The sequence below is a fragment of the Antedon mediterranea genome, chromosome 11 (assembly GCF_964355755.1).
Source record: "Antedon mediterranea chromosome 11, ecAntMedi1.1, whole genome shotgun sequence".
Lineage (NCBI taxonomy): Eukaryota > Metazoa > Echinodermata > Crinoidea > Comatulida > Antedonidae > Antedon > Antedon mediterranea.
This window is the reverse complement of record NC_092680.1, coordinates 8,050,051-8,070,298: the sequence shown is the minus strand read 5'-3', so window position 1 is coordinate 8,070,298 and position 20,248 is coordinate 8,050,051. Positions and strand designations below refer to the sequence as shown.

Below are 20,248 nucleotides of genomic sequence, written 5' to 3'. Positions count from 1 at the left end.
CACGATTAAAATGTTCCTAATAGCTTGCCTTTTAAACGGAAGTGAGTCTGATCATGGTTGTGTCTGTATTGGAGTGTTTAGGAAAGGCGACACATAAAAAAAATAGAGTTTGTTAACTCTCTTGATGAAAGAGGAATCTTAGCTGTCTTGTGCTAATCAGTTATGTAGTTCAGACAGAAAAATATATATGCTGCTGTGTACATATGCAGTAACACTACATCTCTAAAGCAGCGAGTCTAAAATACTGTACCATACCTAGTAATATTAATAGTCGTAGGGATGATTATAGATAACACTAAATGATTACATATAAATGATTTCAATAACAGTGATTATTATGACAATTACACTAGTGCTACAAAATTTCATCCTCACAATACATCATTCTCTTCAAATTTCCTGGACTCTGCATTCAATCTAAAATGTATGTCAGGTTGCTAGGCAACCAATTAGTAATACAATGGATATTAATAAAACAGGTGTGTTATTGGTGTTATTTGAGTCTTACCTGATGTTAGCTGTTCTAAATGAAATATATCGAAATCCCAATTTCCTAGATTCGAAACCAATTGCTGCAAAGAATAATATATGTGAAGTTATAAATATGATCACAACATAAAATGACCAATTTTGAGATATATTTCTTCTAAAACATTATTGTCAGTTTGCTGGGTAAATTATCAATATTTTAGAACATAAAAATATTATGAAAACAATATTTCAACCAGATAATAAAAAATAAAAATAAAATCTTAACATTAAAATTTCATTTTTTACTGGCAATCACACCAGAAAGTTCCTAAATTTCAGAAAAAATAATTAAAACAGGATTCTCTAAATAAATAAAAATAGTTTACACCCAACATTACTGTTATATGAATCAATATCTGTCACAGTATGTTATGAATTTGTAACTATATGTACAGTAGTACAATATTTTAAAAATAGATTTCAAAGAAGTTGATTTATTAAGTTTACAGTATAAATACAATGGCTAGTGTCCAAGAAGGGCATGAACTTACAAACAGACCTACATCTTTTGGTCTGTTTTTGTTGGGAAAAAAAATATTGGTATGATGAAAACATTTCCATTTTCTTGGCAATTGAAACAGTTCTAAAATAAAATGATAGTCAAACCAGGGAGTTGTCTGGTCAAACATTCAAATTGTGCCAATTGCAAAAAATATGAAAGAAATTAGGTAAATAAAAGAGTTTTTTAAAATTAATTTTAAATGAATCAAAAGTGGGTGAATGTTTGGTAGGTGTGGGAATTCATTCAAAGACAGGATGCAACAAAAGAAACAGTGCATCCATTTAAGTCTATTTGAAATAGATATATGCCACTAATTTACAATATTGTTGGCGCTATTTTAAATAAAAACACCTTTTGAAATACAATGGACAGGAGAGATACACACATCTTGATTTTTACTATGCCTATAAAACCTGGTGTGGCTTGCATGTTTAATGTTGACATTTTTCTTGTGTTTTTATTAAGTACTAAACAATTGATTTACTGTTGAAACTTTGTTTATATCCCTTGCTTGTACATGCTAGTTCATACTGTATTATGTTAAATGTTTTAGCAGAACCTTCTAACCTATAGGTAAAAACTAATCAAAACAACTTCAGTTTATGAGAAATCTCAAAATTAATGACTGAAAGTTCACAAACTATCTATTATGATTGTTCACTGTCAGATCTTTATTTTCTGTTCCCAACTTACAATGTAATGTAGGTTGCACAGGTGTGTGAATGAGTTACCCTTCTATTACAGTATTTTATTAGGGTTCACAAGCAAGTACAGAATTTATAAATCTCCTCTGCAAATTTAGAGATATATTTTAAAAAGGTGGACATACTTTCAGTAATTTTTGGCCATCTTTATACATATCACAAAGGGGGAATTTGTTAGCTAATTACCAAAATTACTAATATTTGAATTAAATAACAATTAAATGTAAATATTCCTGTAGTTTTGTTTGTACAAAAGAACGTTTTTCTGTGGTATTGAAGGTGATCATTTCATTGTATTGCTAGATTTACTTGTCGTATTCGCTTGTCAAATAGGTTAATGAACCAAATACCTCTGACGTACATCTGAATTTAAAAAATAGGATAGGTTTATCAGACTTATGACTTTTTGAAATATATAAGTAAGCAGCAATAGCCTTGCCATGAACTTTAATCAGTTGATACCTATGGTTGAAAAAACAATAGAGCAATGGTAATCTAATAGGATATTGGCAAATATCATTTAAAACGTGACCCTTTTTATGGTACTACTTTACATTTGATGAAAAAATACCTAAATTAATTGTTAGAATTATTTCATTCACATTAAAAAAAAAGGTGAATAATTAATATAACATTTACTAATTCATCTTATCAAATATTACAACGGAGATATATGATAGGCCAACTTTAGCTTATTGATTTCATGTCTTGTTGTTGTTGTCATAGATTGAATAATAAATGTTGACAGACAATAAATATGTAAATCAAGAAATATTTTTTTATTGGGAAACTCAATATTTATGAAATGTAACTTCAATTAAGTATTATTTGATCATTTTCAAGAGTCAAACAGATCTACAAGTACATATAGTGAATTCATGGTTTAATGGAAGTGAATGGTTGCCTAGATTATTATCATGATTTGGTCAAATGCCTGTTTATACTACAGACTCGATAAAGAACATACATTTTTTTCGTACAGAAAACAAAATAAATAACAAAAATGTTCACTCTAGAACTATAAAACAACCATTTATGCTGTCTTTGAATTGATAATATTTTTCCAAAATGACATCATGGAAAATAAGAACAATAAAACCTGTTTATTTCTCTTACTAATCATGACGTCATCTGGTTGGACAGCATAAATGGTTATCTTATAATTCGAGGTCGAAAACCTTTTTGATTTCTTTGGTTTTCTGTAGGAAAAATGCATATTTATCTATTAATCGTTGATCGCTATCAACCTAAAATAACTGGGCCTTTCTTTGAAAACATCCTTAACTATATACATTTTTGTTTTCTCATCACCATAGACATTCTCATCTTTACAGTTTCAAGATCAGATACCATTATTAAAGCCCCATTCCCTACGTTTTTTTAGATCTAATTTAAGATCACAAACTATATTTAATGTAAAAATAATACTATATGGTCCTATTGCGATAACTTTTTTCGTCTTTAAACGGTTAAAAATGTGAAAAATAAGCCGATTCTAATAATTATAGCGGCCCGCTATAAATCCCAAAATGCATTGCGCGCGGATTGATATTTTTGTTTTTCACCTGTAATTCCCCCACTTTTCGATCGATCGTGAGGCCAAAACAAATGGAAGACTCCTAACTTTTCAGCGAAAATACCGGGTTTTCCCCAATTTGTATCAACGGAGTCTGGCAAAAATAGAAAGACAATTAATGCAGCAACTATACAACGTCAGGCTAGGTATATAGCTCACGTACGATGTTCGTACGTTACCGATGTTTACCAGCTAGGCCTACAAAACTAAGCCTAGCTAGGCTAGGCCTAAGACCGTCCACGAGAGGTCGATCGCCGCGAGCTACTTAGGTAGTGCATTGTTTCTCACTTTTTATCATAATTTACCATAAAACGTACATTTAAGACAAGGAATGACATGGTTTAATGTTTTTAAAGTGATATATATGTATTATTTTCCAAAAAACGTCCAAAATTGCAGGGAAGGGGTCTTTAAATATAGGTCTGGTCAAAAATTAAAAATAGACCACTGTCATGAAAGCCTGATGGAAAATAATAAAAACACCTTATGTTGTAGATATCAATACAATCTGCAAATTTGTATTAAATTAGGTAAACAGCTAGTGTTATAGTATAGTAGTGTGAAGGAGTTGACGTGTAAGACAACACACCAAAGGTAATTGAAAAGATGTCAATTTACATTTAAAGGAAGATCCTTTCAATATTGATAATATGAAATTGCATTCTTCATACCGAGTAATGAAAGCTGTTGTTATGACAACTGCTAATGCATAGCTGATGAATTTGTTTTTTAAAGTTAATTTGGAAATTTGATCTGCAGGGTTGGAAATGATTGCTGGTAGTGAAGGTATTATATAAATGTTGGTTTAAGTTTTAGGTCATAATGTGATCGATCCCTGGGGATTTCAAGAAAATAAAAACGTAATTTGTTACCATTCATTAATATTAATTGTTTTATTGTTCCAGGTATATTGGTACAGGTATATTTAAAATATTGATTGAAATTGTGTAAACTGCATTTCTACTTCTAAACCCACTATTTTGTGCCACCTTGAATTGCTGTATAATGTTGAATGTTAAAAGTCAGCCTGAATATCACATAGTTACAGTGAATCATTAATTGTGTGTTTGCAATAATATTACATTAAAAATAATAATTTCTTAGAGGAAGACAGTTCCTAGTATACATGTGCTGACCGTCATTTTTTAATACAATATACCAACTTAAGATTTCACTGACCAACAACAAACTCCATTGCAAACATATTGACTTCTTTCTTTTCAACAAAATGTTTTAAGTGCTTGAACACAAAAATCAATATTGAAATGTGTGCACTCAATGACAGATTGCATAGAGTCACAAAGTGAAACCATGTCAGGTTCCATGGTGATGCCCTTACCAAGGCAAAACATTTGTCCAATGTTTGTTACCTAACGTTTATATAACTCAGATACAGGTTTGAAGATGTCTTTGGTTGAATTGCTATGGTTTACAAGCCTGCAGCCAGGGAGTTCTTTTTTTTCACAAATGGGGGAAAATCATCATGAGCTATAGGCTACAGTATTAAGGCCTCACTTCTAGTCTAGTCTCTAACTTGAAAAGGAAACTTAAAAAAAAGGAAGTTTGTTCACATAAAATCCTAGTTTTTTTATAAAAATACTGTAAATACACACCTTAATTTGGCCAGGATATTGTCTGTCAAGGTGGATAGATTCATTCTCAGTCACAGGGTGCCGACTTCTGCACTCAATTTTTCTTGACTGTCGATGCGCCCGGCATAAACTAGAAGAGCGCGTTCTTGTAAGAGACTTGTTTTTAGGGGTACCATGGTTCTGAAGGCCTGCAAATTTGGGAAAAAATATATGATTCATTATAACATAATGTAGAATTGTAACCATTATTGACAGGTTAATAATAAATAGTGCTGCTAACTCAGATACAGAATGGAAAAGGTATAATCACTGCAGGCAGAATATTCATTGTGAACTTATGATATTTTTTAAAGCTACAGTATATATTATTGCATGACGTGAAATATTTAAAAAAAGTTAAAATGTAGCATAAACGTTAAAGACACTTTCAAAATGACAATATCAATCAGCGCGCAATGCATACTGGTATTTATAGTAGGCCGTTTAAATGATTAGTATCAACTTATTTTTCACATTTTTATCATTTAAAGAAGACAAAATTTGCAATAGGCCCATTTATTTTTACATACAATGCAGTTTGTGACCTTTAATTAGATCACAAAACGTAGAGAAAATGTACAGAGTATTGTTAGGGTAAAAAAAAAGATAAAGCTTTTAATGGTCAATTTCATTTGGTATTGATTGTACATGTAGGCTACAGAACATATTGAACTGCATGGATAAGCTACAATTTTAGATAATATCAGATACTGTAAACTTTATTTGTATAAATCTGTATAGTATTAGCCATGTTATTGTTAGCATGTTCAGTCCTTAAATTTAAATATTTTGCTTACCTTGTATAAGTTTAACATCTTGTTCTGGTAGGGAGTACCTTCGTTTTAAGGGAACTTTGCTTCCCAATTCAATATTCTGCATGTCATTAATGGAATTCTTAATATCACCTGTGAAAATATTATATGCTATGACCAACTATTTGCAAGTTACAAAGAAAACAAATATAAACTGAATATCAATTAAAATGAATTGGACTGTAAACTAAAACAATTTGATTATCATTCATAGTTACTGTAGCATAATAATTTCAAACTAATTTTATCAAAGATGTGTGTATATATAGAGATATATGACATCATTAATTGTCTTCTAATATGGCTTTTCTTAGCTATTCACAATTTAGAAATATTGTATAAATACATTATCCTATCATCAACAGAAACACTTTCGTACTTTAGGGGATTTCCCTTTTTATTGCATATTATAGTATCTGTTTCTTTACTTAACATTCATATTACTGTATGACATCACATATACAGTACTGTAGAAACTAATTTATAGAAGTCTCAGATCATTTTAAAATTATTCTACTGAAGTTACTGCAGTAACTACAATTGTTTAAATATGTAATTTTTTAGCAAGCCTTTTTTTAAAAATAAACATACACATTGTTTATTGCAGTGTCGACTGCTTATAAGCTTCTCACAGAAACACAATATTTTTATTAATTGCAGTACAATAATAGTTGCTGTAGTAGAATGGTTTTGACATGACAATTCTAATATAAATTTAACACAGTATCACATCAAAAGCTTCTGTTTTAGTTGGTCTTGTGTGCTAGTATAATACTAAACTTTATTTTTGTAATGTGAACAATTTATATGGCATTACAGTATATCATTCAAACACATTACACATTAATTAAATGTATTGACTAAAGAATTTATGACTTAATAGTACAGTATAATCATTCAATAATGTTTCAAATTATCTTATTGATTCAACATAAATACAATTTATAGTAATTTTTGGAAAAATAATTGGAATCGTGGAATAACATTCGACTTATTAAATTCTCATTATAAAACAATGAGATATTAAATCCATGACTCGCCAGCAGCGTGTATACTGTAGATTACAATGTCTGGCGTCGATGAAAATGTTTAATGTAGTAAGCTGTCAAAAGAATGATTTACTGTTGGAATATAAATCTAATGAGATTGCAAATTAGTCTATAGATAAAGATAGTAGAGAATGGATGATTAAGGAGGAATTATTACATTATCATATTAATAAATATTCATGCATGGATTAATAATGGTACACCCAACTTAATCTAATCTGTCACCTTAAGCTCTGTTAATTGTAATTCTCAATCATGTTGTTACTGAATGTGATGGAATGATAAAAAATGGAAATTAACACAAAAAGGGAAGATGAAATTGATTGATAATACATAGATGAACACACATAATTTAGATACAGTACGTCAACAACTGTACTAAATTGATTACCTAAAATAACATCATTCATATGGCATATGGCATAGTACGGTTTAACTTTTTTCACCCTATCCTATACCTTTTTGACACCGGTTAAGTCACACTAACTATATCATCCAAAACAAGTGTCTAATATTTTAAAATTTAAAAGCAACTGTAACCATACATGCAATAAAACACTAAATGACAAAACCTATTACTGTATAACAAAAAAAACCCCACTTATTCCCAAAAGTGGTCTAGAAATAATGGCATTTAACCATGTACAAGGTTTACTTACCTAACATGCGAACATACTTGGCAGCCTTTTCATCTCTACCATATGATATGCCACCCCGCCTCTGCAAAAATAAACAACAAAAATATTATATTCATTTTAATAATATTAATTTTATTTTAATTGTGTTTTATGAGTAAATATATTTTGTCCCAGTTTGACAGAAATGTCAAAAATCCTAATAAATTCTAGATTGTTTCATGTTTTTTCTCAATTTTGTTTTGTCTTGGCATCATTATCATGTTCATATCCTGCTTACGACTAGACCAAACTTTAAATCTTAACCAGGACTTAAGAAGGATTAAGGAACAGGTTATTACAGTATCAAATGCATTGTGGGTATTTACTGTACTTCCTATAATTGTACATTCAGTTAATAGGCCAGTTGGAAATTTCTTATTTTCACACCATCTCGCTTATAACACATTGATCAAGCTTAAAATGACGTAAAAATAGCAAACAAACATTCACCCACTGTTTGTTTTTTGTAAACCACACCCAAATCCATTTCAAGATGTTGGCTTATTTTGATCTTGTAAACATGGATTTCATTTGTATCACTCTATTAGTACTGGAGAAGACTATGTCTATTTAATATTACTGTACCACTTGCTAGTAAACTTATTTGAATTCATTAGGTTATCATATTTATTTAGAAATTACTTACTAAAATGACAATGCTGGTAGGTTAGAGTATTAATTAATTATTCATAGATAATAAAGTTACATACTGTATCAAATGTCGAAGTCTCAAATTAAAGTTCACATCTTAAAAAATATGAATTCAAACCATAAATGAGTGTTTTTTATTAAAGAACTAAAAGAATGTATCACTTCTATGTGTAATAATATTATAACACTAATTTTAATCTCACTCAATGATGTCACTTTTTCACCATATTACAATACATCTCACAAAGAATACTAAAATGGGATTGTTTGGGAAATGTTTTGTTCCTCATCGAAACCAACGTTGGGGATCTTTTAAAACAATAATTGGCAATTGAAACTACTACTATGGTACATTATCAATATTCCATGTTTATATGAAATGTTTTTGCAAAAGAAAGTTAGTAATTCATGTAATGCATCATACTGTACTACCTGACACTTTACAGGCAATTTATGTTAGAATAGCAAGAAAATAACTAATGAATGTTATATACAGTAGTATACCACAATTTTACACCATTGATGAATTATTTATATTCTGCATGTTCATACTCAATACTGTACATTGGATTTGCATCTGAAGCAAGGTGTACTGTATGTACGGTAATCTTGGCAAGTTAAGACACGCATGATTAAATTTTCTTATACCTACAGTACAGTTGGAAATAAAAGGATGGAAGTTTCATCATCACTTCGAGTTAATTTATGAGGTGTAATATTTTTCTAAAGCAAATCTGCTGCCTAGTTTAGACCCCCCCCCCCCCCCCCCCGAAAAAAAATATATATATATACAAATGTAACTCTACAATTATTATAAGTCATAAAGTATATATACAAATGTAACTCTACAATTATTATAAGTCATAAAGTTTGGATATGGTTATTTCCTATTGAGTGAGAATAGGGCCTATTGAGTCATTAGCAAAAACCCACAAAAAAACACATTATTAATATTGATTGATCGATAGTTGTTTGGTTGTTATTCAGTTATCTGCAAAGTTAACTTTAGCCTATAGTTAACTATCATAAGTTTGTATTATACAAACATGATAAAACAATGTATGTACGTGCAGTATGTAGAAAGATCCACACAAAGAAGATGATCTTAAAACATCCTCGATGGCATTAGCAATTTTTAGCTGCTAATACAATTGGGTCACTGACTGGTAACAAACATTTACATCGCTCTGTGGACAATAATGTCCTTTATTTTCATAAAAAATTAGGTTGCAACGTGATCTTTGTAAACCACCAAACTGTAATAGAAAACAAAACAACAAAAAATATACTTTTGAAAAATGCCCATAAAGACAAACTATCTATTATTACCAGAATTGGATTAATGACTGAAAACATAAACATCTGTTCTTATAAAATATAGTACATAAAAATGACAATAGTGTAACATGTATCTGTTCCAACTGTTATACTACTCATTCTTTATTTACAGTATAAACATAGGTATATGATGCCAATGACTCATGCTGTGTACTTTCCATGATCAATTTTAACCAAAATCACATTAATATACTATAAGATTAAAAAAAAAAGTCACATTAAAATTATTTTACTAAAACTAAAATATGTAATAATTATAACAGAATATGAACTGAAATATAAATTGATGCTGAAATCGTTTTAGAATAATAAAAAAAACACCTACACATATTGGTACAGATACTGGTATAATAAAAATATAGATTCATTTATTAAATTATTCCTAATGACCATTTAAACACAACAGTGGACGGGTGGTTTCCGCTCAAGATACATACATACAGTATTCTATATAGGAGAAGCTACGCGGTTTTTCTTACTGTTACCACTTGTCTGTGTAAATTGGCCTTTCGAGTACGATAGCACTTTTAGGTGAAAGAGACTGTTAGAAAGTGAAATGAAATTGTCCACAACAACAACCTACCGTATTTTATTTAAACCAGCGCCTTTTGAATGTTTTACTTACATTGATAAAAAGTCTGTTTGCAATCATTTTTTTACTATAAGCAATTTATTTATAGTAATATTATATATTTTCTGCTGCTATAATATTAGCACCACTAACATGTTGAATGCCACTGATACTGTACAGTGTTCATTAAAATAAAATTTATTTTAAATTTAAATAATGTAATATTTAATAATAAATATTTACCTGTATGTAGTATCTCACCTATTTTTCAAATTTTTCTTCTAGCAAACTATGTACAGAATTCCTATATATTGGCATGGAACCATGTAACTTAATTTATTTTTGGACAGACATTATGTGGGTGAGTTACTTTCAAAGTTCAAATTTAAAAATAATTTAAAATAATTAATAAAACTTTTTTCAAATTTTAGAAGCCTTCAAAAACTTTCATTATTTTGGATGCTTTATCATGCACCCTTTCATTGTTGCTACTGTACACATAAAACCTCCTAAGGAGCACAACTAGTAAGTGAATTACTGAAAAGATCGTATCTCCACAAAGTGACGGGTCTGAATTGAAAAGAAAAAGTTATGTGTTGGCCAACTATTCCTGTGTTGCTATACTTGGTGCGATTACCTCTAAACTTATAAGTTCACGCATACTCAACGGACCATAAAATCCCCATGTCGTGTGCGAGTCAGAAAACGTATTGAACTTGGCACTAGGTCACACGACAAGCTGGAGACTCGCAGTTTCCGTTCAGCTTTTAAAGTCTATATGTGTAGCTCAGGTACTAGCAAACGTATGAGGCTAAATACTAAATACTAGTAATCGATTATGCAATAGACATTATAATGTGTTGTTAACAAAAGGATAATCTTGTCTACTGTAATGTCCTAAATTCTATAAAACACCTACCTACAGTGAGTACAGTACAGTACTGACCTTAAATATAAAAATCAAAGTACAGTATACCATCCATCTTAAATGGAATAAAACAATGAACTTCTACTATTTAAAAAAATCCCTTAAAGTTGTAATAGTGGCAAACAGAATGAATGATTCCACAAAGTCATCAAAGCAATGATATGAAATGTATAATCTTGGAGAACGATTTCTGCATACTTTATCAAAGTTACAAAATCGTTCAAGCATGTGCTAACATGTATTGCTTCCCAGAATTAAATATTTCCTATTGTATTATCTAGATCAATCAGGTAGGATTTAGGTTATTAGACTACTTGTTCAACCTGGATGCTGATTTACCAGCCTCCAGTAAGATATCCAGAAATATACAGCATCTTTATCATGATTTATGTATGTCAATTTTATTAGTGAAGTTTTCCAGATCATGCTTTAATGTAGCATTTTATACAGCAGTAGGTACTGTAACAGAGATGGCTTTCGCAATGGGACAGAAAACAAGGCGAAGGGTAGTTAACAGGTGTGTGATGGGTTATTTCGCATTGAGACACAAGCGATGTCTCTTATTGTCTACCATTCCAATGCAAAAGCTTGAAAATAATGAATTCACGACACAACATTTGAGATAAATTATTTTATTAGGTCATCATACTGTATTGAACACTAAAACATTAATTCAATCAAAGACTTGTTGTGTCAACTCCAATAAATGGATTATAAGTTGGAATTTAATATTGCAACATTTATTAGGCCAGGATCAGGAATAAGTATACTTTGAAATATTAAACATTGCATCACAATCATCATTATGACATATTATTGTTTCCATGGTGACTTTATTAATCTAAAACATGTAGACATCTTGGTGACAACAACATCTGATGACAAAATGAACAATATGCAGAAATAAAGCATAATAGATGGACAGTAATAAATAAGTAATGACTAGTTAAGGACGGTATTTACTGTACTATGTAGTCTATTAATAATCTATAATATGTTATATAACAAATTAAAAACAAATAAAGGGCTTGCTTGGGTGATCATGCTTAAAATAAAGTTGTACAGGAAAAACACAAATTTTTTAAATACTATCAACTATTTTCATAGGAATGTCAAATGTTGAAAGGTGGGAAAAAACAAAAACGTTTAAGTTTCTAGTCTTAGGTAAAATACAGTTATGTTTGAATTAAAATAAAGCTAAATTAAATAAACGCCAGCTAATGTCGAAACAACCGTTAATGTAGAACAATCCACCGCTTATGTAGTAAAACCTCCAGCTTATGTAGAAACGCCAACAGCTTATGTAGTAAATAAAAATCAACACCCGCTAATGTAGAAACGGTCATCAGCTTATGTAGTAACGAAAAGTGCCTCCCAGCTTATGTAGTTACTATCGCCAGCTAATGTAGAAAATGTCTAAATCATGTGCAAATGCATCGATCTTTACTTAGTTATCAGTCTTTCCACCTCTCGTAAGCAACCAACTTTCTAAAACGACCACACATCGTAATTGTAACCATCTATGTTAAGGGACCGCTTCTAATAATCGACCATCTCTCGTAAGGGGATCACCTCTCTCTTAACGACCACACCTTTTGTAAATGACCACCTCTTTTAAGGGACCACAACCTCTTTCTCTCTATTAAGGGACCGCTGCTCATAATCGTCAGTGACGACTCTTTTACAGGACCACCTCTCTTACGTACAGCTGTTGGTATTTCTACATAAGCTGGAGGTTTTACTACATAAGCGGTGGATTGTTCTACATTAACGGTTGTTTCGACATTAGCTGGCGTTTTCTACATTAACGGTTGTAACAGCTTTCTTTCTTTCTCAGAATAGAAATAAAATCATTTTAAAAAATTTAAAAGAACACAATTTATGCTACTGAATTTTGAACAGAAATTATGTAAAAAGGCAAGCATTTGATGTACAGTATACTGTACCTGCCAAATTGTATACAAAAGTACTATATTTCACAGAAACATGACTTACCTTATACAAATATATTTAATCCAATGTAGATTTACACTTCAAGTCTAATTGTACAATCATGATTGTCAAAGGGTCAAAGTCAAATCTTGATCATAGTATATGATACAATTAATAGCAATACGGTATACATACACCCAGTGAAATACAACTACTGTTTAATTTGTCCTTTAGATTTAGAATCTTCTTGTACTATGGTGGCTATGCCTATAAATCATATATTATTCAATAGTATTAACAATGTAATCCTTCAGAGTCTTGTTGATAAATAGTGACCCATTGCAAAGGTCTGAATGATTGAATAGAGCAGGAACAATAGAAACAACCCTATTGTCTTAATCAAATGATGTGTGATCCAAGGAAATTGTAAGGATTCCTATTGCTAGCACTTTTATAGTGAAAAATGACGAATGTAGACTTGCACTGTAAAGGATGGTCTGTTTATTAGAAGTACATTTTTGCACGACTGATTTCTAAATCATAATTATGCTTCATTAAATAATAATTAGGCAATTTACACAATTATGTATTGTATTAATTAAAGATGTATTGTCCCCCTGAAAAAAAATTTTTTTTTCAATATTTTTGTTGAATAGGCCATTTTAATTGCACATAAAAGTTATTCACTTTGACCTCAATTTGGATTGAAAAAAATAATTTTTTACACGGGAAAATCGCAATTTAATGCAAAAATTAACCAACCGGAAGCTATTTGTCTGGAAGACAAATGTGTTCCGGTTTAATTTAACCCTTGACCTGAGTTAGCTCATAAATATTCATATTGTATGGATACATCATGTGGATGATGATGCTTTCGAAATCAACAGCCAACAACGATAGCAATGCATGCGTGCGAGAGAGTCGAGTAGTGATGATGCGAGACGAATCTTGAAGAAAACACGAAAACTATAGCTAGCAGAATGCTAAGTTAGAATTACAGTTGGTAACTTTGATGTTGAATCTTATTCATTTAGGTGAGTTTTTGTTTCGCTAACAGGAGAGGCCTAGCTAGGCCTAGGCCCGAATTTGCTGCTACTGTACTACTACTACTAGTCTACTACTACTACTGTACTAGCACTGACAGTCTCGAGTAGCCTAACTGCTGCCTACTTCTGTCTCTAGAAGTAGAGTGTAGTAGGCCTAGGCAGTACACTGCTAGCTAGGGCTGCAGTAGACCACCACCAGAAGGGATGTATTTTTGTTTTAATCATGATGAATTGGTTTAATTTTTAAAGATTTCAACTATCTATTCGGCAGTGAAAATTAAAAAAAAAAGAAAATCTTAATATTGTTCGCCGTGGTTAGGATTCTGGCACCGGAACTCAACTGCCCACCGTTAGGGAATCCGACACGCTATTGCGCATGCTCAGAGCTCTGGGAAGTGAATATTATAGCTTGTGCCACACTGCACACCACACTACCACTGCTGAGGGTCGGAGTGTTAGGATTTACTGTAGCCTAGTTAGTCGTTGCGCGAGCGAGAGAGTGATGGATTAAACTTGGCCTAGGCCATACATGAATTAATAATTAAAATACGAATACGCCAGGCGCCACGCGTTAAAATAATTATGATATTAATAAGAATCGGTATATCTATCTACCGTAAGAATCGTAATGCTGTATTTAGCGTTGCGACCCCGACTTCCCGAACAGTTTTTTCACATCCACGCGGTGGCTGCCGTCAATAAATTAACTTGTGATTGCATGTTATGTACAGTTATAATGCGTTATATGAAATCTTTTATTTTGTACTTGAAAAATCATAAAACTAGTCAACTCATGTAATTATATAATTCATAATTAGGCCCTATATGAAGTTTATATATGAATGAAGCAACCACTTTTTAATTACAAAATAAATAGGCCCACTGGTCACGTCTAGCTGGTAGGCCTAGCCTAGTATTTACTATTAGTGGATCCCGTTATTAGTAGGCATCTACGCTAGTTCGCCGCGTGGCGGAGCTATGAAATGATCCATCGCTGTTGAGTCACCGATTACCGGCGCTCTGGGCATGCGCAATAGCGTGTCGGATTCCCTAACGGTTGGCAGTTGAGTTCCGGTGCCGGAATCCTAACCACGGCGAATATTGTTTTGGATGTTTTACTGATGCAATATTTAAAAAATATTTTCTGTATCAAATGCAATAGGTTCAAATTAACATTCCGCAAATAAACATTTTATGCAGATATTTTGACACAAATTTCTTTTTTTTTTTAGGTTGATTGATTGAACAATAAGAGCAAGTAGTGAGAAACATAAAATGTATCGTACAGTGGCAACATTCACAATTTATTGAAACGTTTCTTACTATTAAAATGACACTTTGTAATGGATGTGAGCGATCTTAGAAGACTATAGCTGTCGTAATTACTGCCATTAATCAACACATTGATAATTAGTAGACAAATTGACACAACAAACAATACAGGAATTCAATAAGATATACTGTATATATATATTTTATTAACTCCTTTTGAACTGTAATATTTACAGTAAAATTATGAAGTGTAAGTAAATTTGAAGAATTTATCCTGTGTACTGAACTGTTGTAGTAGGTTTTTTTTTATTTATTGAATGTTATGTTTACAAAATAATATACTGTACATATAATACAAAAAAAATTATACAATATTTTACAAGCTGGAAAAGAACATATTGGCCGAATGCAGCAGGAGAGTCAGAAATATTTTTCCTGCAATATCCAATCATATTCCAATACCGAGTCTATCATTGTTGTCTTTGGGTGACCTCTGTTCCAGTCTTCATCAGCTCAACGTCTTTAAAAAAAGTAAAAGCAAAGTATGAAAATCTGGAAAAAATAGATCATGCATATTTGGTGCAAAATTGGGCTAGTGAAATTGCTTACTTTGACATAGTCAAATAAGTATACTACCTTTCTATGGTAATTAAAACATTACTTATAATGTTATAACTTATAAAAAGAGAAAATAAATATTTGACTTACTACAGTACAGAGAACATTTGTTGTTTGTGTTGTAAAATGGCTAAGCTGGCTTTTTCCCTCTGTCTACTTGTACAGTGCTGCTGGAAGGTTCTCAATTTCAGGCTTGTATTGCAACCATTTTCCCTGAAAAATGTTTGTTTTATTTTTATCATAAAAATTTGTTAAATTAAACAAGCTTCAACTGTAAATATATATGGTACAGCAAGCTGGCTGTATTTTTGGAATGTAGCTAAGATTGATGGCATATAGCCTAGGCCAGTCTATGAAGAGTACAATGTATAGGGCCTAGCTGGGCATCTTCTGCAGGTACCCGATTGTCACAGTCTGCTTGCTACTAGCCTAGTAATATGCAGCAGCATGTATTAATTATTCTAGGCCTAGCCCTGAACTGAAAAAATCCCAGGCTAAGTTAATTAATTTACCTTCCTGTTATTATTGCGTTATATATATTATTATATTTAAAATAACCGTCTAGGCCTACTTACCGACAAATTAACAGCTCAGCTTTACATATTTATACGATCAGGCCAGGGAAACCCACATAACACTAAACAGTCGAATCGCGTCGATCTCTCTGGTGGTGTTGTTGTACATACAACGTGCATCGTCCATTGTTAGATCAGATCTCTGCTGTGTGGATGCTCATTAACATATCATGCATATGTATGAGTTAGCTCTACCGGCCTAATTTCTGAGCCGATAAGTTCCAAAAAATGGTAAACTTATTTTGATTTTTTTATAAGCGAAATCAATATTTTTTTCGGATTTTTTTTCGGTGGAAGCGAATAACTTTATGTTAACTACAAAACGGTTTATTCAAAATTTGATTTTTTTCATCTTTATTTTTCATTTTTTGGGGGACAATACATCTTTAAAGCAATCATTACTTTTGCTTTCAAGGAAATATCCAATATTTCTAAGCACGATATAGTTTTCAGAAATCAGGGAAGGATAAGATCTTCCTTGGTTGAACATATTATTGTTTACTTGTTTACGGAACTCAGTAGGTGCTGGATCCCTCTTGAAAATAACATCAAATCTTGAATAAGGCGCAAATTTTAGTGAATGGTTGGACCATGCCTGTTCGAGACCCGACTTAAATTGATTAGTTGATCTTGAAGATTGCTTTTCGACCATAAAATAGTAATTAAACATCAACTTGGCGAGTAATAATAACACACACATATATACACACACATCAATTTGTAGCTCTTTAATATATATAAACACATCAGGCAAAGAAAATTAATTCTAAACCGCCGGGTGATATACTGAAATTTAATTAATTAATTTGAAACGATAAAGATGAGGAAATCTGTGAGAATGTGAAAAAGTCGCCCCAACCGAGACTCGAACTCGACCGCCTGCTTGATATGCAGATGTCCTAACCATTAGACCACTGGGGCTTTCATGGTATTGTTCAAACTCGATTGGATAGCCACTCTTTAACACTCTCGGCGTGGTATGGCGGAACAGCACTATATATATTTCAGTCTAATCAGCTACGAGGAAATATATAATAATTCATAATTTGTTATTGTATTAAACTATTATATCACATTATACAGAATATTTATCAGACTGTACAAGATCTTTTGCATCATAATTAACATATAGTTTTATTAATTTTTATACTAAATTAGATACATAATGTTGTTTAATAAACACAGTAACTGAAGCACAGTGAAGAGTCTGATTACATAACAGTAGTGAATACTCATCGATTATGTATATCTAAAATGCTTGTAAATTTGACCTAATTTCTTTTTCTAAAGAATTTACAGGAAACTCATTGAATCCGACTTCCCTCACAATATTTCTTCCTCAGTAATCCATATTTACAACAGGTTTGGAAATGTTAGCATCTACATAAGGACACACCTTCTAAATCCAACAAAATGCTTGAATTTTCATATGAATTTAATTTTCATATATGAAAGTATCCTATATTAATACTATATCAATAGAGATATTCCCTGAATAGGGGTGCCCAAAGGAGGCTTGCTGTATTTACAATTACAATTACATACATTAATGTTTTGATACAAAAACATTTTTTTTTCATTCATCATAAAAAAAAATGTAAATTGGATGACAAAGTGGCAAATGAAATTGAATAAAATCCTCACAAATATGTGAGGAAAATCCTAACTGCAATTTTTCAAGAATGATTTTCTTTGAACATTTTGAAGGAAACTTAACAACAATCAATGCATGTATTGTCTGATGAGTAATTAACACGAATTTCATAACATTCAGTTTCACAGGTTATTCTTGGAAACCTCTTCCATAATATCTAACTACGTTTATTTCTATGAAAATTAAACCATCTCCCATTTTCTTGTATAATTATTGGTTTGCGAGTGAATTATTGATTCAATGTTTTAGACGCATCCGCAACTGCAGGTTTCATCGCTGATGCAGTTTCTACAATCACGGATACAAGCATACCCAGGAGCTACCTTACTGTGATTAATCACTGAGTAACATTGATTAACTGTCCTAAGACCACAGGCTTCTAAAAAGAATCCTTCAAGACAACCAATTACTTTGTGTTTTTTTTATCACATGTCAAGATTTGTGAACAACCAATTACTCCAACGATCGCATGTCAAAAATCTGGTTGTATTTTAATACAAAAACTATTTTTTTAAATATTATACATTTTCTAGTTTTGTGTTCACAAAAATCAATGAGAAAGATATATAATGTATCAAAATCAAGTTAATTGATAAAAAATTGTTTATGTAGATAGAAGTAATGTAGTAATAAAAATTTATTTAATATGGTATAAATTAGTAACTTGGCCATATGCATTTATTTATGTTAAAATATCAACAAATAATTGAAATAGAAATTGTTTTTATCTAATTAAATTAACAAAATATTAAATAATTAATATAATTTCCCTTTGATCTGTTGATTTTGTAAATTGTATAGTGTACAGTACCATGCATTTTTAGTTCTATAGTATGGCAAAAGGTACTAATGCACAAGGTACTAATGCACAAGGTACTAATGCACAAGGTAGGCTGGTGTATATTGCACAATCGAAAAACAAACATGTGTGTTTACTCCTGTACTATGTGGCAAAAATCCAAGAGGCCTTTTTTAATTCAACATTCATTATTATGCGAAACAGTATTAAATTGAGAAACAGTATGTGAGTTTATAAAACAAATAAAAAACAAATGTTTTAAAATACTAAAATACACTGTACACAATATAGTAGTACTGTACATAAAGACTAAAATTACAAGTAAAAAAAAATCCAATTTATACTCACAGTAATCTCCAAGTTAACCATTAGTTGTAGACAATGGTCAGAATTTAAATAATTAGATATTTCTATAAACCAACACTGTATGAAATAATCTTCTTGTTTAACAGTCTTATAGTATTAGTAGCGTAAACTATGCTAGTCAATGCACCGATACCTATATTATCTTGCTGCTGTCTATGTTGTATTGAACACTGTGACTACTGACTGTACCAAGAATTCTCTATACTTCCTCCCACATGTCACGTCACAACAATGGTAATAAAGGATCTAGTAAAATACGTCATGGCTACCTGCTCAAACACACAGAGATCGTCGAGCTTGCTATAAACTCAATAGCTAAAATTGCGCTTCTCTTTATAATAATATTCAACCATTTTTTTTTAATCTGTCAATTCATTTCCTGTTATATTATAATTATTTATATAATTTAAACGTTTTATTGTTTAATTAGCTTCTCTAACCATAACAACACCAGAACTACTGTTATGTAAAACATAAAATATATTACATTTAACAATACCATCCAAGTATAATCCACTCCATAATTTAGGCTAAATTTGGGAACAGTACATTGATAAATGCATGTTATAATACCCTGGCCCTTTGGTACCATACTTGCAAAATGGTAACTATTTTGTAAATAACACTATTTAGTCAAATTTAGTACAAATTATTAGATTTTAAAAATGGTACAGAGTTTATACTGTATACTTTTTTAATTCCCTTCAAATCAATATTAAATAGTAGTACTGTACATAAAGACTAAAATTATTATCTTGAATACATTTATTTAAAACATTCTAATGATAAAATTAAGCACTAAAGAATTTAGTTTTCTACAGATTACAACTTTATGATATTGTACCATCTGTGCTATACAGTATTAATTGAAGCAAAGTATAACAAAATGCATAACATTTAAAAATATTAATTAAGCATGAATAAATTTATCTTGAGGTTTTATATTGTAAAAAAAAAAAAACATTTCCCATCCCATGAGTTACAAGAAATTAAAAACAATAATAATAATACCAAGA

At 31.0% G+C, this 20,248-nt stretch overlaps 1 protein-coding gene and 1 long non-coding RNA gene across 4 annotated transcripts in view; both read right to left on the bottom strand.

The window, feature by feature from the left end:
• The window catches only part of LOC140062403 (high affinity 3',5'-cyclic-AMP phosphodiesterase 7A-like), a 62,359-nt gene that overhangs the window by 19,229 nt on the left and 22,882 nt on the right, over nucleotides 1–20,248 (bottom strand). For 2 of the 3 annotated variants that reach the window (XM_072108609.1, XM_072108610.1), the window contains exons 2-5: nucleotides 7,465–7,525; nucleotides 5,742–5,849; nucleotides 4,927–5,093; nucleotides 509–572 (exon numbers count right to left, since the gene is read on the bottom strand). In XM_072108609.1, coding sequence (XP_071964710.1) covers nucleotides 509–572; nucleotides 4,927–5,093; nucleotides 5,742–5,849; nucleotides 7,465–7,525 — 400 coding nt within the window. Of the gene's footprint in view, nucleotides 1–508; nucleotides 573–4,926; nucleotides 5,094–5,741; nucleotides 5,850–7,464; nucleotides 7,526–19,214; nucleotides 19,692–20,248 lie in introns of those variants that run through there. The other variant, XM_072108611.1, reaches the window with a different exon arrangement.
• LOC140062404 (uncharacterized) lies at nucleotides 15,508–16,553 on the bottom strand. Its single transcript, XR_011847480.1, has 3 exons — nucleotides 16,414–16,553; nucleotides 15,929–16,051; nucleotides 15,508–15,740 (listed from the first exon to the last, which is right to left on the bottom strand). It is a non-coding gene; the product is annotated as an uncharacterized lncRNA (long non-coding RNA).